We start from the raw sequence: 27,522 nt of genomic DNA, 5'->3' as shown, positions 1-27,522 counted from the left end.
GCATCATCTCTAATTCTGCCTACAGTACAGTTATTGGAAATGAAAGCTGATAATGACCCGGCAGGGGGGCCTGTCATGCTTTTCAGGTTTTATACTCTGTCATAAAATGTGAAAAAGAAACGGATGTCAAAGGGAACATCAGCTAGATATTTAAAATGTATGAGAAAAATGACTTGTTGGACCTTTTGTAATGTTTCCTGTGAAGCAGCTGTGAAATGCTACAGTGCAATCTATTGTACTGTGTGCAACAGTATTTCACTCTCATTTCTATTATGATAAGATTAGTGTTATGCTTTTGCTAGAAAGCTGAGTAGGAAAAGGTTTAAAAGAGGTTTGTGGATAGACTCGACTCATACTTGTAACTAAGTTAGAATAATACCAATTGTGGTTTTGTTAACTTCAGTATTTCCTCCTAAAAAGCCTCTAAGTAGACACACTGTACTCATTCTGACTGTGAGAAGCGAGAGGCTATTGTTGATTTAGGAAACGTCTGCAGCAGAATAACTCTGCCAGAGGAAAATCCTATGTTGCTTTCTTTTACAGTGGCAGAGGGTAAAAGGGATTACGTTGTAACAAACTGATTGAAAGACATGGTTCTTGTGTTACAATTGGCTTTTCCACTTGTGTTTTAAGAAAATGCCGCAGTGGCTGATGAAGGGAATCTTTCATGATGGGTACTGGTGAGCTTTGTTTGATGATTAAATAAGCTTTACCTCTCCTTCCCGTGTCCATGGTCTGCCATTCTGGGGATACTTGACCTGGGTCTGCCTCTTTTTCTGGCCTCCATCAGCAAACTTGCACAGCAACGGCTCTGCAGGGGCTACAGAGAAAAACAGACAGAGAGAGGGATGACCGTCTTAATAGCAAGAAAATGTGAAATTTCCTGTATGTAGTTAGGAGTTACATTTCAAAGATAAGATTTAAAGACAGGGTGTTATGCTGTGGCTTAAACTAAAACATAACATGAATCAACTGGACCTGAAAACAGCACTTCAGTTTTACATTTATCTCTTCCACCTCTAATCCAAACATCTAAACAACAGCAGTTATCGCACCATCTCTACAAGTCCTACAACTGTGCGTCGAACAAAAGCAGCCTTGACGTGGAAACAACGCCATGGGCTAATCATCAAAGCATGGTGAGCGTGGTTCAAACGACAAACCGAACACGCATACTTAATACGCTAAATAACTCCACACAGCTTGACCCCCGGGCAATAGACTGCGGTTGTGATTGCTCCAAAGACAACATGGTCCTTTTCTTGGACCAGAGAAAGAAGAAAGCCTTGATTACAAATAGGATTAGCTGAGTGTGACCTCCCACACAAAAGTTCACCAAACTCCAACTACATCCTGATAGGCTTCTGCCTCAAATACCCCACAGGCTTGTGAAATAGTGGGAAGTAGTTGGATTGGAGCAGGGTTCTCCAAAAGAAAAAAAAAAAGGCTTTGTTCTGTTATCAATTTATTTTATTTTAAAGGCGTATCTTTAGAATTAGTTCGAAAGCGAGAGAGCGTGAATAATGGTCTATATTTCTGGGAAACGCTTCAGCATGACTCAACAAATACAATAAAAAGTCAGACCCTGACATGAGCCAGGACACTCAGATAAGACACTTGATGGCTTATGAAGCGACCGGCTGTCTTCTGTTTTATGTGATCTCTGACCACAGGGTGTATTTCTTGGATTTTGGAGTTATTGTTCATCCACATGCACACACAAAAACATACACATGTATACCCACTAAAGTCAGAACCAGCGCTGTTATCGGCATAAACATAGTGAACAGATTAGAGACAGATAAAGATGATAAACTACAGAAATAACTGAATGAACTTCAAAAATGCTGAATAACCTTTCTACCCTGGATGAAAGTACATACTACCCTCAGATATTATGGCTTTTAAAACAGTTACCAAATTATGAGGACTGCCTGGGATGTGTTATAAAATTAAAGTTTGAAAAGAAGAAAATATAATAGTGCATTAATGTTATTATCAATGTATAAAATAGTTTCAATGTATGTTTTTACGTTCAAGTCCCTTTGCTTTCCAGTAATTATGACGAGAGCAGAGGAGGAAATCAGATGATGCTGTTACAGAGCGTCAAAATCTGCAAATTTTAACATGGGAGACCGCTGTTTACTTCCTGTTTCCAGCCACCGGTCAGTCTAAAGCCAGACCACTATCATTCCCTGACATTAACTAAATGTTTGTTGTTGCAAACATGATGACAAAGGTCGCTAACCTTAGCAAAGTACTCATTTCAACTCAAGCTCAAGTTTTTCGAACCTTAACAGAGAATTTATTTTATCCAAACCTAACCGAAGCTTAGCCATGGCACTGTCACTTCATACAACAGATTGATTTTTCAACAGTGATTTGTAATAGTTTTGAAAGACACGGACAAATGTCGTCCTCCTGCTGAGGGTTTAAGTTCAGAAAACACTGCTATGTGTCAGTCTAGGGGACAAACGATTATTTCTTTGTACGATTTGGATGACTGGTTGGAAAATCAAGCACTTATTTCATGTCTTCTTTTGAGTTCAGCCTCCCTCCTGGGACTGAACAACAAATGAATTAGATTCAGAAGACAAATATTTATAACTGACAACCACATAAACTGGAGATGTTAAAATACAAGGGCATTAAATGCTATTTAAGATACTGAAATTATTAAGCCCTAAACTGTCCTTGCAGCAGTGGAACACCAACAAGTGCTCTGTCGATGTTCTGAGTCAGACACCTTTTGACCCTGAAATCGAAAAAGCCACCTACTTTTATGCAATGCCTCTCACTTCTTACTTTAAAACATCCACCAAGGCATGTTTGAGTCACTGGCTGCATCTTTAAAGATGCTATTAGCTGGCACTCTTGTCCTGTTTAACTGGCAATGATTTCAAACTGCAGATAATATGTAGCTTAGAAATAAAGAAATTCTTAGATGACATAGAATTTAATGAACTAGCAAAGGCGATATCATCATGCTGGTAGTGATTCACACGTTATAAATGCCAAAATAAACTACGCAATTACCTCGCCTACTTCAGAAAAATGTTCCTTCATCTCTGTAAACTGAAAAATGAGAAGAGGTGTTCTCAGCGGAGAAAAGCATTCAGAGCTCAAGGTTGAGACGAGCTATTAGGAATGCCTGGGGCCTGGATGGGCACTCCAAAGGTAAGAAGACGGAGATTCACAGTCCCATATGAGTACACTGCATTTAGCAGTACTTTGTCATTACGCAGTTTTAACTTGATTTCTATCTGAATAACAGGCCACACGGCTGGGCCTCTGTTATCATCCCCTCGTTTTCGCTATTCATCTTTCTCAATCACTCCCCTTCTCTCTCCCTCTTTCACCCACTCTGCTCCATGCATCCCTATACATCTGGTAAACAGTCGTGTGTGTAGGTGTGTGCATGATGACAATTTACATCACAGGTAATGGTTGTTTTTAAGATAGAAGATGGAAAACAAAACCCGAGAGGAAGCAGTGTCATGAAGAATCATGGGTCACTTGAGGGGATTTATCAAAGTGGGTTTGTGGAAAGTGGAACCGATGGGTATTCAAAAATCTGTTGGTGCTGCTTGTTTGCTAGTGTTTTAAACTCAATTAGGTCGTTGTTCTTCAGCAGCCGTCGTTCTTCAGCAGCCCCTTTTCACGTTTGAAATTATAGCCAATTCCAACCTATATAGTTCCAGGAACGGTGGAGCCACAGGACCAAAATTCAATAAGTACAAGTTGCTCTTATGCATTCTTGTTTCCATTTCCACTGCATCAGAGGAACTGTGACAATTAGGCAGTTAGTCTGATAATGGAGACAAGACTCTAATAAAATATCTAATTAAAATGACATAATAAGCCAAGTTATTGTGCTGTTCTTTACATTCACTGCTGCACAACCCTGACCTTTGCTCAGATGAATGGATGCAAATTCCAGAGATACCCGTCTTCCAAACAGTCTAAGTCCAACAGTTGTATGGTTATTTCATTTTACGTTAGCACATGATGGCAGTGAAACATATTGTTTGTTTGTTTGTTTGTTTTTTTTGCGCGTTCACCCGCCATCCTGCTGTACAGACGTTGTAGCAGTCACAAGGCTTGTGTTTGACCGATGCAAACTCCACCAAAATAGTTCCTGGGCCACTGGGAGGTATAACCCCCAGAGTGGGGACTTTTTGACACCAGGAACTAAAGTCAGAAGAATTAAATTTAGACTCTGCTTCCTCCAGTTGAAACACTGGTAAAGTCCCCGGGTCTTTGGAAAACTTCCCGCGGAGGAAACGGGTTATTACTCGTAATTTGTGAGACTTTGGCCAAACCTCTTGTGATAAGTGGTGACTGTAATGCAAATGTAAAGCTATTAGTTGATCGTAGGTTGAATCAATATGTGCCATTAAAGGCTGATAAAGAAATGAAAAGAGGACTACATTATTCATATGTAAAAGTTGTGAATTCTAATTTTCAATTCAGAACAGGATTAGCTTCAGATTATGGTAGAAGACACATTTGAGAATGACATGGGCAGGATTGAACTGTCAGGTTTATGGGTGTGAAGCTAAACACTTATTGATGCATCTGTATTTGTGTGACAAATGATCGCTGCTTCGAGAAAACATGCAACATGAGGACAGACACACACTCTTGATACACGCTTAAAGGCAGTGTCTGAGCTCTGTTGTTGCTGTTTTGTTTTACTGGCGTGACAAACAGTGAAAGCCACATTGTCGCTGGCTGTCAACTTGTCAAGTTTATAGTCAGGACACTTTCTTCTCTGCGTCTCCTCTAAAGTACCACACAAAGACAGAAGAAACTCTTGCTGATCTGAAACAACTGTTTGTCCTCGGTATTTGCATGAAAAGGATGCCTCTGCGTTTCGAATTAAATCTGTTATTTTTACTCTCCTGGCTTTTCACATCGACAGCAAAAAAAAAAAAGTTTGTGTTTTTGGATTTATGTGAGATTAGAAAAATGCCCCAATTATTGTTAGAATACCAGGTAGGTGATGTTAAGACAGGAAAATAAAAGTAATGCAGAAAATGTCCCTTGATGTGATTGATGCCTGCCAAAGAACGACAGACTAAATCTAGTCTGTGTACTTTTCCTCCATTCCTTCCCTGGTGTCGCTCAGATTAACGTCCTCTGAGTAAAGCATGCAGCCTGATTTCAGAGGCGTATTTCTGTAGAGTTGCTGTGATTGTTACATACAGTGCAACAACAACCGGAGGGACAGAGGCCATTTTGTATAATCCCCAATAGAAGCACACTTCCACATACACAGACATAAAAACTCACATACACAACATTGTTGTTGCTGTAAGATGTTTTTATATCTGAGCTGGTGAAATGGCTCCAGACATTAAACACTGGCCGAGCGCTATGGGCCACTGTTTATATGCACAAACACGCCAACGCACAGACATACATCAATATTGTTATAATGTTTTGGTTGCCTTAGTTTGTCTGGATTTTGAATCCCGACGCACTAAGACAACCTTAGGCAACAAGACTGCTGCTGCAGGAGTCCAGTATTTGGTTGTGCAGGAAGTGTGGACAGGCCTATTAATGGGAGAAAGATGCGTTTCTTTTTTTTTCTATAATTCGTATTCACACAATGCTGCTACATTCTCAGATACCTGGAGTTTAATGCCATTATTATTTCAATCTGACATGTCACATTATACTGTCATGGCATTTCACAATCCCACCAAAACAACACATCGGCTATAGAGTAGATTAAGTGTTTGAGCTCTAGGTTATGACAGCAAGCTCACTGAAATAAAAGAATCAAATTATTTTAGTCAAACAACCTAAAAAATGTAGGTGTAACACAAAATTAGGTTTGAGCGTGCATTTGAAGTATATAGTATATAAAGTTTGTGTGTGAATGCCTTCCTGTTTGAGTGAAAGAAAACAGTGTCAATACACCTAAATGTCTTGTAGGAGAAGTGCTCGTTTGGTGTTGCTTGCTAATTTTCACCTTCAGAGGAAGATGATATCTGACACTCCAATTACACAATATTGCACAATTGGTTTTGCGAGCCAGGATTTCAGTGGAGCACAACTAGTGAAACGATTGCAACTAGCTATTAATTAATCAGTATTGGATAATGAGCAAAAGGTTGAACAACGATACACTGCAAAAAATCCACCAATCTGTGAAGGCATTTTGTCTATTGAGTCATTTATTAAAAGCAAATTAATCTATTCAACAGAGCCGTTATTTTTGGAATTTGTCTAAAAGCTCATCTGTATTTTACCACTACACAAATAAATAATATTGTAACAGCCAAAGTAATGCGTTAAATCATCTCATTCACATCATATTGTAGCTACAATGTAAAAACAGACAAGTGTAACATCACTTGTATTAGCTTCAGGTGACGCCTGTGGTGGCACAGTCGTGATATCGTGCATTTCTCTGACAGAGAAAAAGAAAAAAAAACAACAACCCTGCAATACACTCTGCACTTCACTTTATATTCATCCTCAACCACAGAGACAGGCCATAAATACTGAAGATGATTTCAACGATAATGAATGTTATTTATTATTAAGAGGCGAACTCGGTCACCACACAATCAGGAAGCAACGACAGCAGTCAAACATCCAGAGACAAGATTACCTGTCGAAAAAAAAAAAAACTGCTCAAACTGGTGCATCAAATTAATTATTGAGCTTGCTTCACAGTTCTACAATCTGTTGCATGTCACAAGAGGGCTTTAACAGGAAGAACATTTTTAATTGTCACTTTGACCCCTGCTGTTCTCGCTCTTGCGTCTCTGTAACATAAAGTGATGGATTCATGATGAATTTGGGTACAGCTGTGCCTGCCCTCTAAAATGGGTCACTTTCGGACATGTCAAGTTAATTAACTTTGCCAGAGCAAAATATTTGGCTATCTAAAGAGTTCAGAGAGATGTAAAATTCGAGTAAACAGGACACAGAGTTGAAGACATTAAATTCAATCCAAATCGAATGAGGAGAAATGATTGCTAACAATCGCTAAAGTCACACATAAATTGATCTTTGTAGCCCCAAGCAAAACAATGTTGCCCTTCTTTCTCCAGGCTGTGTTTTTCTTCCCAGTTGTCCCGACAGGTAGAGCAAACTCCTGCACTGTGAAAACGACTCCTCAAGTCTCATGGAAAATGAATAGGGGCAGAACTGTCTCCTTAGTGGATCATATTATAGTGGCGTTTCACCATAACACAAGTAGTCAGCGTGGAGACTCACACTGAGAAGAGGAAAAGCTGCCAACCAGTGACTGTGCCTAATTTTTCTTCATGTTCACTCGGCAGTCAGACTTGATCATGCAATAGGCTTGTTATTCATGACGATGTTACTCTCATTCTTATGAAACAAGTGGGAAGAATTTAAGAAATCTGTAACTGACTCACTGAGAAACAGGAGATTTTCAAGTGCTCAGCTTTTCTATGGCGATTAGATTCATATTTGAGGTAGGTTGTGGTGGTTTGGAAAGGGATGAAATACAGATTTTATGGTTTACAAAGCCCCTTTCTGCCAATAATTTCTCATTTGCTTCCATGACTTGGAGGGATGGCAGTGAAGGTGGGGTGTTCTTGGTATGTGGTCCATGTATTTCTCTGTAAACTGTAAGTCTATCTATATTAATCTTTCAACCTTCAATCTTTCTTCCTGTAAGTCTTTCCACCAATATGGCAATATGGATAAATCATGCATCACACCAGTTTCCAGTGCTTCAAACTGAATCCGAATTTTGTGTTTTTGCTTTGCTGTACAAGGTGCTTCTGAGTTTCACCCCTCTGAAAAATGTGTGAACTCAAACACCGAAAGACCAAAAAATAAAAATACCCACAAAAACACTGTGCTACTACACGATGTGTGTATTTGTGTTTCCTCGCACGCGTCTCCGAGTGGTCAATACTACTAAACAACGTAAGTCATTGCCAAGAAACTTGACACAGGGAAGTAATTTAAATGAACAGACGAGAACACTTTATTGGACAAAAGCTACATGTGGTTTGTTCACAAACTCTGGACTTTTTACAAGATTTTTTGCACTCATTAACTAAGGCTTGCAGTAGTTGATTTATCTGTTTAATTTATCTGTCAAAATGTCATTGCTTTGTGGATTCAATAATGAATAGTGCCATTCCTGTTTTTGTCCTTTCTTTGTTTTTCTTGGGGAAAGAAAATTGTGACATCTGTTTACCACAGCGACAGGCAATGCAACTAAGACATAAATAGGTGTGTAGACTCCAAGAGATGTCAACAAAATGAAACACAGATTTGTAGTTGTGTGCCGGAATGTGTGTGTGTGTGTGTGTACACAGGTGAATGCTATGGGGTAAAAAAAAAAGAAGCTTCACCTTAACTGATCTGAACAGGAGTTATCGAACTGTGGCGTGTTGTGTTTAACTGACAGGACATAGGTAGCATGGCTTGTACCATGAAAAGTGGAACACACACTGTTACCACTCCTTGGAACTGCGGGATATTGCAAACTACAGTGGAGCAGCATAGAAACTGTTAAAACTCCTGCAGAGCAAACAAACATATCCATCTCAGTGCTGGTGAGAGGGGCACATGAAAAGAAACAAGAGGTAAAAGAAAATATGGAGGCGGAAGAAACACTCAGATTAGACAAGCTGCACCTGGTTAAGTGCAGGAGATATACAAAATCATGTAGATCTTAGCTTTGATGCTTCTAAGCAAGACACCAGTATGCACTCTTAGCTTAAAAGGGCACAACAGTTTCAGTTTTCACTGTAGGAAGAGAGGGGGTATCATATAAGTGGGACCCAATCCGTCAAATGGGAAAATTCCCATTTAAAATAAAATCCAATCCATTAGCAAGCAACATGGGAAATCATTCAGTTGGAAAATGGGATCCAATCCCCAAATGTGACAAAATGAGGACTCCCTCAGCTGGGCTGAATGGGATGAAATCCTCCTTCTTTTTTTTTTTTCTTGTTTAAGACGCCCAGCATCAAAGAGCTCAAAGCCCTGGGACAGAACAATATGCACTCTGGAGGGTTACTTACTTGTTCAAGCATCACACACGAGAGGAAACTGACTATTTGCTACTGAATTTAAAAATATATATTAGAAAATGTTTATTCATATTGCTGTTAGCACTATATCATTAAAATTTCAATAGCTATGTCTGCTCCAATAAACATAACATTAAGGACTCTGAGCTGAGACGGAGAACTGAGAGTTAGAAGATATTTACACTTAATAAGTTTAAAGGAAATCTGATGATTCCGCCCTCTGTCTTCCTCTCATTTGGCTCTTCCTTACAATGACAATCACTCACCAAACCATTCCCTCAGAGCATCCCCGAGGGAGAGGAAGTTTACTACATTCACTGCATTTTCTCATCATAAACCTAAAGCAACACAAAAGGAACTGGCTCTGAGACAAGTGGGAATAAAATGCATTGATGAAATTACACATTTATTTAGGAAATTAATTCCCCCAAATGATGTGAAGATAGCACCAAATGTCTTTGCAATTTTAAGAACTTGACAGTGTTGATGTGATTTGCTTAGTGCTTCAGAATTATTGCATTTTAACACCCATAGCTATGTTTGAGAGTTGAATAAGTGGCTCCAAATAACACATGTAAGCTGACACCAAGTCTGAAAGTGCAGCCCTGCCATATAATTACACAATCTTTTGCTCAGTACAGCTTTGCTCAATTCTTTCCTCGATTATCAGGAACATCAACTAAAATTCATTTCCCATTTATGAAAGTATTGAACCACTTGAATGGCTGCAATGAATGGGGGCTTAATGCCTCATGATCATACCAGGCATATAAGGCTGCACTCATTTTTAAAAGCCTCCTGATTATTATTGAAACTACAGAGTGATAATGCGCCTTCTCGGAGATCTGCACTCTTTTCATTCTTGTCCTCCGTTTGTCTTCCCATTAGGGGAAGGCAGGACAAAGAGAAATATCAAAGCTACAACAGTTCATCAGATAGTGGGGGAGAGAGACAGAAAAACTGGACAAAAAAGTTACAGAGGGAAGGAAAAAGAAAGGTGCCGTGCCCATTGGGTGAAGCAGAATCAGCAGAGAGATTATATGTGGGACAGAGGTGGTGCAGGGAGAGACAGAATAACTGAAGAGAAAACAAATTAGACATAAAGGGGAAATAAAATAAATTCTTAATAATAAATGGGAATAAAACCGAAATAAATCCTAACTGCAAATTACTTATTATTCGTCTAAGGATTTATTTACATGTGAAAAAGGGGGGAATTGCATGGCTAAAAGTGACCAATTTGACTCTTAAGGTGCTTGCACACCAAATCTTTGGTTCAGTTCAATCAAACTGCATTTGCCCATTTGGTGCGGTTCATTTGGCCTGGTGTGGAAGTTGTCAATCAAACTAAACAACCGCTTCCAGGCAGATACTGGTGTGGATCGTTTATGGAGTGAAAGCTAAATGGACCAACCACAAGATTTTCTGTTAGAAGATATGTGGTTTTAATGTGAATTCAAAAGCTAAATCATCTGCTGATTAAGAGGGGTTGCGAAAGCGATTTTCTAAGCAATCTGCATTAATGTAGAGCCTTTAGGTCTATTTATTCAAGATCCTTTGGTAACCATGGTAATACCTATGCACATCAAAAGCAAGTGTGGGGATTTCCATTCAATCAGAAAGTGAAACAGAGTTCAAACAGTCTTGAGTTTTTGTCTTACTCCATGGATTTCAGCAGGTCCCCCATAAAAGGACCACACACTGTCCTCCCTTACACACTATCCTCCCATCACTATGTATAACATACAAGGTCCAGTTCCTCAACTAATCATATTCATAATCATTTTGTTCTTCATGAGCTCTTTGTGAACACCAGAGAAGATTGGTGTTAGGATTGATAGGAGTAAAGTTACCAAAAATGCTCAACGCACAGGTTAACTGTCAGTCCTTACAACTTTATGTTTACACTTTGAATGTTATAAATCAGTGTGAAAACAAACCGGACCAGAACCGAAAGACAACAATGTATCTTTTTTTTTTTCCTCCTTGGTGTTGACCAAATGAAGCGAACTACAGCAGTGGAAGCACCCGTAGATCTGGGAGATTTAATACATCAAGCTGTGATAGGAAGTGACATGGTCATGATGAAGCTGTAGAAGACATATGCTCTTTATGGGTGGGTGGTCTCCGTCTCTCCCTCACAGTACGGGGGAAAAACATTATCGAACGAGATGCACACAGAAGACAGAATTCCAACGAATGGTAAATATGCACACTGTTATTACTCGATTTACAACTCACACTGAAACGTCGAATTTACAGGACGGCTCTACTCGCTAAAGGTGATGAGACATTAGCAGTGAACATGTTTTCAGCTAAATTTATCTATGGAGTCCTCAAGCGGTGGACTCACTGCCAACACCTGTGAGAAAGTGAATGTATTCTAGGTATAACATCACCTACCAATGAAGATGATAAAGATCTGTATAAAGTCTGATTATTATCTGGTGCTTTCTGATTGAATAAAAAGGTAAAAATACAGAGAAGCAAGGCTACGTTCAATCTAGATACTCTTTGTCTCAGTGAGGGGATCCAGTGGGAGAAGCAGAAAGCTTGTGGATCAATGGACTTCCTGTTAACTAGGGCTGATGGAAGCTCTGGTCATGTGATCAATGTCTGCATTAATCTTGCGGCTAGAGAGTAAAATATTACTGTTGCCTGTCAATACATCAGCCTGGTTGGACAGACTGCAGTATCAATCAGAGGAAGACACAGGAAGAGGCACAAGCACACATCACTCAATGATACACACACATGCATTAAAGAATTACACATTTCATAAGACTGAATATGTGGTGTTATTTAAGACAATTAATAGGAGAAATAACGAGACTAACAACAAAACAAAGCACTAATGCCTGTCATCATGACACTGCAACAGCATCGGAAATTCCACAGACTGTCAGTGACACAGAAAACCAGTGACATAAATCAACAGAACCTGGCATTAGATCCGAAAGCACAGTGTGTGTGTGTGTGTGTGTTTTGTGGATCAGTACACAGAGGAGGATCTGTTCTGGCCAGATTTTCCCCATTTCATCGGTTGGCGAGCTCAGAGCAATTTAAGAGGTCAACATACGTTAATACATAGACTCACTCCCACACACACACATACACAAGAGAAAGGGGAAAATGGACACCCCTGGCAAAGACAAGCAATGCATTGCCTTTAATATAAAGGTCAGAGACTGGGCAGGTGTAGAGAGAGTGAGCGTATCTGTGTTTAGTTTTTAAACCTGTATTCATTTATTTCTGGCACCACAAACTGTGTTTGATAACAGTTACTTCTGCACAAATCCAGCAGGTACAGAGCAACGTTAACCATCATTTGGAGTCGTGTTTGCGGCCAATATTCACTCTGGCTTTTTAGATGCTAAATGCTCCACTATGTCCACTATGTCTAACGTTTGGTACTGAGCAGGTAGCATATAGTGGGAATTCAGAGCTTTTCACTGCAAACAGCTGCTGGCTGCAGACGGAAATGAGGATGATGAGAACTATGAGACCGAACCAAAACTGTATTGCTTTTGTTTGCAACCTTTGTTTGAGCTCAGGTGGTCTGCAGAGTTGGGTGATAGTTCTCTGTGGGTTCAAAACTTCGAGTTTACACATTCATAAATAATGAATATGATAACCTGTTGTGGATCAAATGAACTGCAGCAATAATCTGCAACACTGAGTTATTTAGTTTTGTATAACAATATTCACCAAAACAGTTTTCTTTCCAGATATGTCATGGAGTCAAGCTTGTCAAGCGGCACAATAACACAACCATGAAGCTCATGACTCTTTAGTGCGCTGCCAGTCACGGTTGTTATTGTATGAGAAGTTAAGGTTCTGCGTTTCTCACACACACAGACACCACACAGGCTGCAAAGAAAAGCAGCAATGGCTGCCATGATGCATCATTCACTTGCTACCTCAAAGTACAGCAGTGTGTGTGTGTGTGTGTGTGCGTGTGCATGTCCAGGTGAGAAACTGAGTCACCCACCATGCTGTACTTCACAAATCATACTGTCAGGGCACAGGGCAAAGCTCTCTCTGTCTGTCCTTGATTTCCATTCTCTTCAGTGTGGCACACTCCTCTCTCTCTGTATCCGACCCTCCTGTATCTCCATCTCTCCTCCCTCATTCTGTGTCACTTTCAGTTTGGTTCACCCCACCTCACCTTTCTTTTTTTTCTCTACCACCGTGTCCTCTCTCTGTTATCTCACTTGTTTCAGTCCCCCTACAAGGCTCTCTCCCTATACACTATATGTTGTTTTCTTCTACACCCACACCCCCTCTTCTCAGCCTCTCTCTTTTTCTCTTCTTCTCCCTCAACCCCATCCTTTTCCCTTCTCTCCTCCCCTCTGTGTTAAAAGGCAGCGAGTTTTTGCTGTTGATTTGGGCGACAATCAGAGACAGATTGTTTGCTTTAGGGGATGTCTGTCTGTGTATGTATATGTGTCTCGTGCCTGTCTCAATGTGTGTCCTGTACAGTGGAGGAATTAATCGCTCAGTCTTTCCTATTACATCAGTTCAAGGTGGTCTAGGGAGTGGGGGAAAGAGAGAGACACAGCAGCAGAGATGACGCTGAAGTATCGCATCGCAATGACACTACGTTGTACACAGACAAATGAAATACCACCAGGCAGAGATGTCCTGATGTGAGAGAACCTTTGAGTTTTTTTACTACAAAAGAAAAATAAAATAAAAAAAGGATAAATATCCCCACTTGATTTGATGTCACACAGTACACATTTGTCTCCTAGTCTGAAACCAAGGCTGCTTTCTCTACAGCATCCATAAAAATCCTATGAGACAAAGATAATGTTAATGCCTCTACAGGAAGATGATAACCCACTTTCCTGAAGCATGAAAAAGAAATGTATAATACTCAAATGGAAAAAGATGCCCTTGTAGAGGAATGTGTTTATATTTCTCCAACTAAGGTACTAAAAAAAAACCATAATTCTTGTATTAGTACCAAACCTCAGGTACTGTATTGTCGGTGACATTAAAAATGTTCTGCCCCTTTCATGCAAGCTGTCCACCTTGCCATAATGTGAACATAACAGCATCATGCTGTGCGTAGCTGATACATGACAAAAAGACTACTGCGTTCTCCACAAGCAAGACACAAAAGACAACTTCCATTGGTATTTTTTATCAAAACATAAACCCCACTGGAAGTGCTTTTAAAGGCTGGCGGGAAACTGAGTTCAAGGTCAAATAATCTTACCTTTGAGTTCAGCAGCCCCTGGTGTTTTTCTGTAGGGTGCTTGAGTATATTATGCTGCACAAATCATACATCTATATGAGCACCCTGACCTATAGACACTGGCTTAGAAAGTACAAAGCGAATGTCTTGGTGATTGACACCTACCTGTCATGCCTGGAGGGGTTTTCAAGAATTTCCCATTGAAATTTTGGATCACCACGTCACACTTCTCTGTCGACTCCATCCTGGATGGAGAGAGAGAGAAAGAGAGAGAGAGAGAGAGAGAGAGAGAGAGAGAGATAAAGAAACAGGGGCTACTTGAGGACAACCAGCTCTTTGTGTTACTATTCAATGTGTTCAAGACATACTGTGGTTTCATTAAAAAGTGTGCTAATGTGAAAGTACTGTATGTGGATATGAGTGTATGCAAATGTGTCCTACATTGCAGTACATGCATTAAATACCTGCCTGTTTATGCATCATGGGCTTGTTTGTCTGTGTATGCCTGAGCACAGTGCCTTAGGTAGGCTTGAGCATGTGTGCGTGTGTGTGTTTGTGCGTGCGTGTGTGTGTGTGTGTGTGTGTGTGTGTTTTTGTGTCTGTGTGTTTTCTATGGGGTTTCCTCTCCTTTGTCCCGGTTTAAAAGCTCCATTCAGTCTGATCTGTTGTGTGTCATGTCCTCTTTGTCCGCCCCTATTCAGCTCCGCTCACCCAATCACAGCTCAATGACTAATTGCCTGCTTGGCAAGCAAAAGCCAGTGTGTGAGTGCATGTGTGTGCGTGTGTGTGTATGCATGCGTGCGTGTGTGTGGGAGAGAAAAACGGTGACTGGAAAGAGAGAGAGAGAGAGGGAGAGAGAAAGATTGTGTATATGTGTGCATGTGGTATGTGAGCATGCATGTGTGTATGTGTGTGTGTGTGTGTGTGTGTGTATATCTTGGGTTTTCTTCACATTGCCAGTGACCCTGAATGGAGCCCTGACTGCATTCTAATCACTGGCACACTCCACGGTGTAACTGAGAGGACCACACACACACACACACACACACACACACACACACACACACACACACACACACACACACACACACACGCATGCACACAGAGGAGGGTGAAGGGGCCAAGGGTAGAGGAATGTGGAGTTGTATCATTAGAGCTGAGTCCTTTACTTGTAAATGGCAGGGAGTCAACTCAGGGTAGCATTGCCTCTAGCAATTATCTAAAACATGAATCTTGACCACAGTGTGATAGTTATGAATCAGTATTATTTTGTCTATTCAGTGATAATACAATAGTTTGTCCAGCAAAGTCTTACATTAAAATAAATCTGGAGCTGATTAATAAATGAAATGTAAAATTTGTCTAACAGTAAGGTGTGTAATGTTTGTGTGCGTGTCTGTCCGTGCCTACCTGGCAAAGCCAACTCCTCTGCTGAGGCCATTGGCGTCCCTCAGTATCCGTGTGGAAATGACGTGACCAAAGGGTTTCAGCATGTTCTCCAGCTCCTGCTCGTCCATGGACACCGGCAGGTTGGAGATGTAAAGGTTGGTGGGGTCCTGCTCCTGTTGCTGCGGAGAGAAAAAAGAGTGGTAGAAGATGATTCTTTTGTCTCGCATAAACAAATGTTTCAGCGCCAGCCACAAAATTGCATATTTTAGTCTGGTCTTGGAGAGTTGAGAAGTGATTGGAAATGTGTCTCTGAAGCCTTGAAAATAATCACTGGCATTGGGTCTCACAATGAACACTTGCCCGCCTTGAAGAAAATGAATAAAAAGAATTTAGAGAGAATTAGAATTTACACTGTTTATTATTAATAATTAAAGTTTGCTGATGGTGAAGGGTTGAAATGCTGTCTATCTATCCTCGCTCCAGGAGGATAAATCTAGACACGAGATTGCCCTTGTGCCAAGCAAAACTGTTTTTCTTCCTCTCAAGTATGTAAAAAGCTCAAAATAAAGTAAGAGAAATGAAAGAGTTGACTATAACCCTCCACTAAAAGCTAGTTTTTAGCAGCAGTAAATGCATTAAAGGTTAAGGCTGTGCCATTCGAGCCTTTTATTTCCATATTTATGAATGAACATCCCACTGCAAAATATCTGTGAATTTAACTCAAGTGGCAAACTCTCCTCAAAAGAGGAATAAACATTTCATTGGAAAGACAGCGCACCGGCTTCACACTCAGAACCCCTGAAGCAATAAGGTAACCCCCTCAGGATTCAGAGATGTTAACAGAGCTGCATTCAATTTTTCCACGGGAAGGAGGGAACATCCATTTAATGTGCCTCTCAGTTAGTTAGACTAGTATACTTCAATTATTTTCGTTATGTTTGGCAGCACTTCATTGAATTGATCCTCTGCAGGAGTGTGTGTGTGTGTGTGTGTGTGTGTGTGTGTGTGTGTGTGTGTAACTACAGTCCTTACAAATTATAGAGGGATGGAAGCAGGGGAGGGTTTGATGAAGGGTGCTCTAGTTTACACAAACTTGCTATTGACAAAGAAAGAAAAAGAGGTATAATACACTTACATTCTACAAATATAACTGCATTTTTTTTTTTTATAATTTCATTAAAATACTAACATATAAAAGAACTGCATTGGCTGCGTCTCTCTTCTATGCTGTAAAGATGTTTATGTATAAACATGTATATGCATGCACCACAGTACATTTCTTCTTTACAATCTGTGACCAGATGTTGCTGGAAGTCTTTTCTTCATATCGTATATCATTTATGTTCCTCTCGTTTCATGTGCACGATCCCAGACGTCAGACACATAAGTAATCCTGTGCACTGACATGCCGCTGGAATGGGAAATGGTTCCTACATTTGATTCCACTGTTGTCATGAAAATGAGCCAAATACTGTGAGTGCATATCATATTGTGTGTCCTGTGCTGCATACCTCAAACTACATCGTAAGACTCCAACACGTTTAGTTTGATTTTTGTACTAAGGCAAACAACAATATACTATATGTGTGTGTGTTGTTGGGTGAATACTTGTGTGTATCTGTGCCCAAAAAAAGCTGCCCTATGTGGCTCATTTTGAACCTAAACATTTCCTTTATCCGCGGCGGATTTTCCTTTGCATGCACCAGAGCCGTATGATTCCAAGTGTGGGAGTTCCGAGTCTGGCTGACTGTGACCAAAGCCATCTATGTAGTCAGTGACTCAGAGTAAGCAGAACAGCCTCAGTGAAGGAGTCTGAAATATTTACCTTTCTTTCTAAGTTTGAATATCTCTCTTCGTCAGCAGGGATTTTCCTTTGGCAGAGTGTCCAACACACAGAGTGGCACAGTTGTCTTCCCACACAGGGCAACTGGCTTTGAATGTAATCTTTTATATTTGTGTACATGCTGGTGTGTGTGTGTGTGTGTGTGTGTATTTATGCAAGCAGTGACAGATGAAAGCAGCAACATCAAATGCATAGAGTCATATCTAACAGCTGTGGAATCTGTCATTGATCTTAAAATCATCTTCCTTGCAACAAATCAGTGTAAACTATAGTTTCATTGCTTCTCAACACACTCCTCATTAAAATGATCATTAATAGAATAATTTTCTAGTCTGTCTTAAAACATCAGTCAGATGCTAATGTGGACACCTAAACAGGTTTTGCTAGCTGTAGTCATTCCTCCCGTGCGAACTGGCAACTAATAACCTTGCTAATGTTCTTTCAGGGTCAGTGATGGAGGACAAAAATCAGCAGTCCTCATTCTGGGCAAAAAATTTATTAAAAAATTTACCGGAAGCTAATATGAGGCTTTGGTTATCTTCCAAAGCTACAGTCTTTTTAGTGTAAAATTCCATGTTTATGTTACTGTCCTTCCACTTAGCTCAGCATAGAAACACCGTCTGTGGGAAAAAAAGAGGCAATTTCCCACAGAAAAGGCTTTGGAAAATATCCACTTGATTCTGCTGACACAGACTGCTGAAGCCTCATATTAGCTTAAGATTTATCGCTTATATCACAGGAGGAACGATTATGACAAGCAACACCTGTTTTAAAGCTCATATTATACTACTGTGTATTGTTTTTGCTGGAGCACAGTCCAATGGGGCAATCATTCAAGCCTTCAAAACTGAAAACAGGAAGTTCAAAATGTAATAAACGTGTCTACACGCTCTATTGATAAAAATTGCAAGCTATTCTTCTCATGAGTGTGTTAGGGTTTTACTAACCGTGTCGAGTCAGAAGATACAGACATATCTATAACTATACTGTGAGCTTCCTGTTGATGTAATCAAGATATACTGAGACATAAGCTGCAGCAAGGCCTGTGTGGACAAACAGGAAAATTATATAAGAGAAACCTTAACGATAAAAATAAGAGCTTTACGGCACAATTATGTTAACATTCAACAGTGAAACACTGTCTCAAGCTACTAAGGCTAAAGCTAATAAAGGCACCATTGGACATCCAAGGAATTCAGTGGAGGACTCACTGGTGAAACTCAAAGACATCCATCGCCATGTCACACTCTTACAAGTCTCTGAGCTTTTGTCATTCAAGCAAATTAGCTCCAGAGTACTCCTGAGGCTACGCTCTGCTGCGCTTTACACTCTTACTGCGGCTGTGGACTTTGTCATTACCAACAATAACTTGCTCATCTAGACACAAAGGAATTTCAGTTTTCAATCTAGAGTTACTCTGTATGTAGCAGAATTTCCCCTGACTGTCTATGGAGGCAGCACTCACAGAATCCTCTTCTCCCTTCTTTTTTTGTTTGAAAGCCATAAAAAGATTAAATGGTAAAACAGAAGATTTCCTATCCCTGTGGTCAATGTGGTTACAAGCTAATTTCATCCAAAGACAATACGTCTTAAACAAAATCTCACAGTGGTTTGCCCAATTTCAGCTAAAAGTGGGTCAGCTGTTTTGTTTCTGCACACATTTTCCGTGCAGCTTGCAGTTACTGTAACAAGGGAAATGAATGCAGATTTGTGTGAACAAGAGGGATGCCATAACCTCTCCTCCACTCCTCTGGTTGCTGATTATGATACATGTCCGTGTTGTCTATTCCACTGCCTGAAAATCCCTTGTTTTCTTTGTATGATTTGGGAATCAGACTTGGGAATCAAGAGTGAGATGGGTACAAAATTAACAGGGACATCATGGTGGGTTACTGAAATCACATTACTCCACCTGACCATCTCTAGACACAGTTGGCTGTAAAACACATTTATTTGCACAAGTACATTTGGGATATGAGCTGAAGTGTTTTGGAGCACCCGCATGTGAATGAACTCTGCTTGACTTTGCTCAAAGTTGTGGTTTGCACAAAGTTATTTCTCAGTGATCTCTCACTCTGCATGTTGCAAATGACTCACATCTCTCTCTCTCTCTGTCCCCTCTCTTTGTCTCTCTGCCTCTTTGTCTCTCCCCCCCTGCCCCACCCCCCCTCTCTCTGTAACATCTGTCATGAGCTGGAAACAGCTTCACACCAACTGTGCCTCTCCCTGACGGTGTAGCCTGCCAGCGAGTCAGCCTGTGTTTTCAGCCCCATTAAACCTCATTTCTGCATCATTATAGCAGGTCTGTGCCTCTTATCATGCTACTTCCCGGTTACCTTGCAATGCCACAACACCTGCTGGAGAGCTAGAGGGTAAAGAGAGGGCAAAGCACTGGTTAAATAGCTGTGAAAAACACCGGCTGAGTCTATATGCTAGATGGATGGATATGAGGTGAGACGGGTACTTGAATGTCACATTTCTTTGCAATCCCGCTTGCATCTCAAATAGCAACACTCCACATCAGAAAATGACACAACGCGGCCCCTCACAACCCTGAGCAGCAATGAGTGGTTATTAAAAATGGATGGATGGAAAGATGAGGAAAAGCTAAGTGAAGCCATAGGCAGGGAGATGCCTCGGAAACAACTAGCGGGGCACTTTCATAAAGAAGCAGTGTATGATTAGGGAAATCTGACTTTCTGTTCATTATGTGTTGACTCCCTCCATTTACCATTCCAGCTTGTCTTTCACTTAATCCTGCTCATTTCCTCTTTTAATCCATCTATTCTTCCCTCTCCTTTGCCCTCCTTCAGCCCACCTCCTCTCTAACCTCAACTTCCTCCTTTCTCATGCTCACCCTCACCCTCCTCCTCTTGTCCTTTCCTTTTTTACCTACTTGCTATTCGCCCCTCCTTCTCCTCAGATTAAAACCTAATCTCCTATAATGGTAGCCTTGCTGTCTAAAATGCTATCTGAATGCTTAATTAATATTTAAAGAGCAGAATTTTTCTCCTCGCCCTTCACATCCTTCTTTTCCTTTCCCTCTTTACTCTTTTTCCACGTCTTCCATTTGCCTCTTCATACCATCCACATCTTTACTTTCCCTCATTTCCATTCACCCCTCGCCACCATCTCTTCCTCTCTCTGCATTTCTGCCTTCCTCCATCTTCTTCTTCCTCAAGCCAAGTTCTAATCTTTCATAATGATTGTCTGGGTATCTAAACGCTCTCTAACGGCTTAATCAATACTTAATGAACATGCCATAAATACTTCATGAACCTTAAACCTAGAAATCCCCAGGGTTTCATTAGACATGGAGATATACACTTTTCTCCATCTTCATGATGGCTGGAGGCTCAGTGAAATCAACACTGGATAGTGATTACCTCATCATTTAATGCTCCGGTCAGTTCATATTATTAGGCATTGTGTTAGCTAGACTCGTGTTGTAGACGGAGGGCACAAAAACTTCACACAAATGTCAAAGTAAGATGTTATTTTGATCAGTTATACATATGCTGTATGTTCTTTCAATTACTCTGGTTTTAACACACCACACACGTCAAATCGCTTGTATGTACAGTATATTTTCAGTCTGTCTGCTGCATGGCTCCACTACTTTGCCTGTTATGTGGGTTTTGTGAGTGCATTAGGAAAAAAAATGGAAATATTTAGACATGATCAAAATTCCTGAAGCATTGCTGCATGTTTCAGCCAGCTAAAGGCCACTGTATTGTCACTGTTCTTGCAAGTTCAGAGATTCCAGAGCATGTGGATGTACAGTGTACGAGAAGAGCCACAGCTTGTTATTTCCTCTATATATTTGTGTGTTGAATGTCTCCAGAGAATTGGGTTTAATGCGCCATAATACAAAAAGGGCATGGACTTTATCTCGCTTGTCCCATCCTTTCAACTTCCAAGAAATAACAACTTTTCAAGCAGAAAAAGAAAACACTAAGATTGATCCATGCACATGTAAATTCTCCACCAGCTTTTTTTGCTATAGTTAATTGGCTACAAAGGTCATTTAGCTTAGCTAACCTTTAAAAGACTGAGCTAACACTCAAGGATCATTAAAATTGAGGTTATAGGCTTTTCAAGTGATGGCATACTTATGAAAATATTCAGAAGCAGAGAAGCTGTTTTCCACTCTGTGGCTCTCTAGCGGCTGTGAAGTGGCAAAGAAACACTGACTATTCAAAGAAATGGCATCACACTTGACTAAGTGAGAGACTGACTATGTTTCAATGTTTAATTCAATTTCGTGACGGGCAGAACGTTTTTCCTCCCTCTGGCTTCCAACACTGCCTGCGTCTTCACACTCTGCATGACTCATTTAAAGCAATAAGAGAGGCCTGTCTTGATAATGGGGAGTGCACGCTCACGTATGCGCACGCGCACACACAGTTCTCACATTCTCTAGTCACACATGCAGTTATTACTAAATTCAACCATTAATTTACGTTTGCCCCCCCCCCACTCTCGCCCTTTTGTGCCTTTGCATTCCTCTCTTTCTCATTGCAGTTTTAACATGGCTTCTTCCCTTCTCATCCCTTTCTTTTCCTTTTTTTCCCTCACACTGTCTCTGCTGTGTGTATTTAAAGGCCAGTAATTCATCACAGAGTCGGAGAAGAGTGCAGTCCCTGCTGCACACCGGTGTGCAGGCTGCTTGTCTGCCAGCCGTCCAGAGCTGGAATCAATCACCCAATTCTGAGACACTGAAACCATCAGGGAGGGTCAGACACAGATAGACGAGAGGGAGACACACACACAAAGAGAAAGCTAGATGGAGGGAGAGAGAGTGTAGGTGGACATGCAGAAAGACAGAAAAGCTTTGGATGGATTAAGTAAACATTTCCTGGCCTGAATACAAATCAAAATGCTGCGTAAATTGATTAAATCACTTTCCCTTGTATGTGATTTGAAATAAAAAAAAAGATGGATGGAATATGGATATATTCATACATAGCTAGACTAAACAATATCCTAGCCTGATTGTAATTTCACATCTGTCGTGCTGTTTTTTTCATTTTTTTGTTGTGGATATACTTGTTTATTCTTCAGCCTGACCACACAAACACAACTTATGAGTGTGGGCCTGATTCCTAACAGCTGAGTAGTAGTGGTGTCATTTCCTGTGGTTATGTGGTTGTTGTTACTTCTTTATGGCTCAGTCCTGAACCTTTTTTTTGCCAAAAAACCCCAGTTAGACTTATTGAAAAAAACATAATCTTTTTTATCTTGTGGGGATCCACTAGAAACAGGCCTGTGATCCATTTTTGGTTGGATTGCAAAATTGTCTTACTGGTAAAATTTCCGAACTTCCACTGTGGGAAGCCAATTAAAATGCATTTTTGAAGATTTGTACCACAAAATATGAAACACGTGTTTATGGTGATAGTTCGCAAAACACATCCTGGTTGTGTCCCTCACAACACAGAGGGCCTTAGGTTAAACTCTTAAGATGCTAAGGCAACCAACCATGCCAAGGCACTACTGTAACACACAAAAAGCCATGTAGAGGGATTACAGACACACACACACGCCTACACATAATAGGCACGATGCCTAAAAAACAGATTCAGTGTGTACAGTACATACACATCCTGCACTCTCCAGCGCTCTTTCTTTTCTCCCTCTTCTCTTCTGTAGCACTGAATGCTGTAATCAATGCTAATGGGACTCAGCTGTTGGCCAGTCTAATTACCTGGAATGCAGACGGATGATCTGGGAGACAGGCCTACACGCACGCACACACACATGCACACACACACACACACACACACACACACACACACATTTTATATTTGTGCACCTGCTACTCAAATAAATGTGTGTGTAAATGTCAGGATGTGCTTGTTTGTATGTGGTGTGTGTTTCTGTGCGTTAAAGGAGTAAACAGAAAATGATCACGTGCACATGAAGCCATGCATTTGTTGAAGGTCAATAAAAACTCAGGCAAAAATGTCCATTCCTTCTCTGAGTCGGGAATTCCCAGGGAGTAGCCTGGCTGAGAAAAGCACAATGTTAAATTTACACAAAACCTCCCTGGTCTTTATTTTTCTGTTTTTTATTAACTGAATCATTCTAGTTGTTTTCAACCTGGGTCGTACTTTTCCATCACCTTCCTATGTGCTGTTTACATCTAACCACATTCTCAGCCATTTGGCAAAGACTGAAAAGGTGAGGTGGATGGAGTTTAAAACAATCAGTCAGGGTCGACGCGAAAGCGACAAAAAAAACCTTGACTGGAAATTCAAAATCATTTATTTTAAGAGAGACTTTTTAAACACTTTCAATGGCAGAGCTATGACAGAGAAGCATGTCAAGTGCTCGAAAATTCATTATACAGGGATGAATAACTTGTACCTTTTAGAGTTCAGACAGAGCTGATTGAAATGCTGTCCAGAATGTAAGACATCCAACAACAACACAGACTTCCTGGCTTTCGAGACAACAATAGTACATCCCATCCACATATCCAATTTGTGCATATTAAAGAACTTGGAAAAAATGTTGAGTAGACTTGAATGTTCGTTAAATAAGAGGGATTTTAAAACAAATCTCTTTAATGTCTGATAAATTTGAGGCGGTGTCAGCCTGATGTCGTAGTGTCTGCCTGAGGAGAGAGCAGGCTTCAGGGAAATCCTTGCTCTAAATGATTAATGGAGTCTGGAACCAAGGAGGGGAGTCTCTGACTCTGCAGGTACACACCCTGTTGACGCCTGTGAGACAGAGAATTGTGTGTGTGTGTTTTTGCATGTGTGTGTGTATCATCACAGTGAAGACTGTTTCATGGCAGTTCAGAGAGACTCATTAATGATGGCAACTACAAGAGCTTATGAACATACAAAAAAGAAAACATACACACAAATAAACAGAGGTGTCACACAGGACTGAGATGATCAAGGCAGGCGCAAGGGAGGATGAAGGGATGGATAAATGGAAATTAAAGAGATTACAAAAGGAGGTTAGGAAGAGATGAGAACAATAAAACAGAAAGTCTGATTTGTCAAATGTATCATACAGCAGCATAGTTGTAATATGAGTTAAAACCCATATTGTGTAATATTTCAGTAGCTATATTTATATCATACTATATTTACACTATATTTATGTCAGTTTTCTACAGAGCTGTAAAATGCTGTACAACAAACTGCATGAAGTACAATAAAAGGAAGTTATGAAAAGAAAATATATAAAGGTTAAACATAATGCAGCTGTTATAGGGGTAGTTCAAAAGGTACCTGATAAAAATAGAATGTATTTATATGAAGGGAAGTTTTAAGAAATTTCAAAAGTTGGTTGTGATTTCACCTGATTTTGTTCAGGAAAAGAGTTCCACCTTTGGTAACAAGGTGAGTTGTAGGATCGATTGAGCAGTTTGCAGCAGCAGCAGTTTGACCCTGCAGTTCCTTAGATGTCAACCAAAATGTAGAATAGACATTAACACTTATCGACAGTGAGGAAAGAGACCTATGAATCAGTACAATTTGACCTTGTCTCAGAATTAGTTAAACACCAAGCAGCAGGACTGTAAACGTCCACCAAAAATACATAATTAGTTAAAAGCATGCACGACTTTTGCAAGAAATATAGCAGTTCAAAATGATTCGGCTATTGTTGAAGAAAAAAAGACTGCATTCCTTTAGCCACTTGTTTGTCACTAGAAATGTTAAAGAAAAATATTACTACACTCTTACAAAAAACCCAGATTGTGCTTTACATTGACTGATTATCCACGGTGATATAAAGTGGTATATCATCTGTGTAGAAAGATAAAATAGATCATGTGTCTGTCTTTTATGAGGCCCAATAGCAGAATAGATGAAAAAAAGAAAGAGAAATAAAAAGAACAAAAAGTAATCCCTTGGGAAAGCCACACGAAGCAGCTCAGAGCTGGAAGAAGTCTTTATAATGACAAGGAAACCTCTCTAAACAAGGTAGCATGAAATTATTCATGAGCCTGGAAGAGTCCTTAATGCCAATATATTTTTTAGGCAATCAGTTAGAATGGTCAGTGGACTCAAATGTAAGGGTAAAACGAAAATAGATGGAAGAGTCAGCTTTAAGGAATAAATCATTGGTTACCTGAATGTTTAGGTGCTGCGTTCCATTATTGTTCTTATCAGTAATACACATCGTTCTACTTGGAATAGATGTTTGTACAGATGTTTCTCATACTTCTGGGTCAGTTTTGTGATTTGGTGCTGCACCTTCTTATTCTCTCTGATAAACAAACCTGAATGTCATGTGGTTTCTTTTATTTGACTCAATGATGTCATCATAGCTCCTTTTTATATCAAAAGTAGGCATCAGTTTTATGTGTCTACAGCCTCTTGCTAAAGACTCCATTTTGTACAGCAGTGGTATTTCTGCTTTATTGGATAGTATCCTGTAGAGAGTGTCAGAGAATGTGGGGGAGAGAGGATGAGAAACGGTCAGCTGGTCAAGAGCAAGACTCAAACCTTGTAGTCCTGGTAGCGTGGTCTGCAGCCTACACTGTGACCATGCACTACGTGCTCTAACAAATTAAAGCAAGTTCAGCTCTGCTCCTAAAATGACTCGCATACAGTATTACCTCTTCCATCCCTCTCTCTTCTCCTTTCACCGAACTACTCTTTGATTGTCTGCCTGTATCAGAGCATTTCATTAGAAGAATGCAATAAACCAGAGGGCCTACTGGATTGCTGGATTATCATTGAGGAAGCACTTTCTCGGATAAGGGAAGAGAAAATTAATAAAGAAAGTTTTTAGACAAACTTATTGAATGAAGTTTTTTTTTTTTTTCGTTTCTAGCTTCTTTTTTTTCCCCTACTAATGGCATGTGGCTTGTCCTCAGACAAATCATTGGAAAATGAGGTTAAGAGCCACAGCTAGAGAGAAAACAAATTAAAAGGAAACTGCAAAATTAAAAAAGTTCTGAAAAAGTGCAGGGGAGGAGTAGGTTTGTGCTCTTGGCACTACAGTGATTAAAACATAAAGCACTGGCTCAGACACAAGAATCACATCGGCTCAGAGGGAAGAAAGAGGCGCGTTCGATTGTACCAGAAGATTGATTTTTTTTCCACTGTGTCATGTTGCATACTGTACATGCATGAGTAGGAGGAAACACTGTTTGAAAACATGTGTAGGAAAATAAAAAAGTAATCTCAGATTCAAATTTTACGCAGCTTATTGGTGATTGGAGCACAAAACCCAGATTGCATCTATTATATCCCGCATTTGAACATTTATGGATTTTCAAAACAAGTCGTCTGGAGGGTAAGCACAGATAAGTCCGTGATAGAGTGTAAATAAGAGGCTTTAAGGGAAAGGCTACAACCTTATTCTCACCTTAACTGCATTGCAGTAAAGGGCTAAAAATGAGACTGTCATGTCATCCAAGGGCATATAACACTTGGAGCACTTTTAAAAGTTATACAAGCTGGTTGACTTGCTGTATAACAGAGAGCTAAGCTGCCCATGTCCACCCACACCTTCTGCTGGCCTCGGCTATAAAGTCCTGGAGGAGAGGAGCACTGGTTTACACTTCAATAAAAGCCCTTTTTCATCAACTTTGCTGTTCTCCTAGCATCTGAGAATATGTGCGCTCTAAGATGTGCTCTAAGAATGACCTGAGTGTAATCAAAATAAAGGCAATAAAAAAAAAAAAAAAAAAATCAAGTTTAAATTTTCACCACAATTTTAAAGACTTAATTTTCATATCTGTGAAATATATTCTGTTTGGGTCATATTTCACAAAAACCACCAATAATTCATGGTAAAGCTTCACTTGTTGTTGAAGCGCTAAGTCCAAGTTGTTTTCCCTCGACACATTTTCCCTGTGACTCAGAGGCTCCAAACCAGAGACCGTAAGACTCAAATCTGCATCTCTCATTTCTTATTTAATCATCTAAAATAGCTGTTACAGTTTTATTCACCTTGTACCACCACCGCTGATGCTCTTGTGTCTTCATCATTTTAAACACATTCGCTAAGAGGGATTTGTTGGATTTAACAATGTATCGATTTAACAACAACAACTTCACGTGTACTTGGTTGATTTT

General features: G+C 40.1%; 1 protein-coding gene across 3 annotated transcripts in view; it reads right to left on the bottom strand.

The window, feature by feature from the left end:
* LOC111655937 (RNA-binding motif, single-stranded-interacting protein 3) overlaps positions 1-27,522 on the bottom strand; it is a 112,996-nt gene that overhangs the window by 21,784 nt on the left and 63,690 nt on the right. For all 3 annotated transcript variants that reach the window (XM_023407505.2, XM_087174293.1, XM_023407504.2), the window contains exons 5-7: positions 15,652-15,809; positions 14,407-14,486; positions 714-820 (exon numbers count right to left, since the gene is read on the bottom strand). In XM_023407505.2, the coding sequence (XP_023263273.1) occupies positions 714-820; positions 14,407-14,486; positions 15,652-15,809 (345 nt within the window). The remainder of the gene's footprint in view (positions 1-713; positions 821-14,406; positions 14,487-15,651; positions 15,810-27,522) is intronic.

This window comes from Seriola lalandi, unplaced genomic scaffold (assembly GCF_002814215.2).
Source record: "Seriola lalandi dorsalis isolate HSWRI2012SDOR001 ecotype SW California unplaced genomic scaffold, Sedor1 jcf7180002054336, whole genome shotgun sequence".
In the NCBI taxonomy this organism is placed as follows: Eukaryota; Metazoa; Chordata; class Actinopteri; order Carangiformes; family Carangidae; genus Seriola; species Seriola lalandi.
This window is presented reverse-complemented; position numbering and strand designations above follow the sequence as displayed.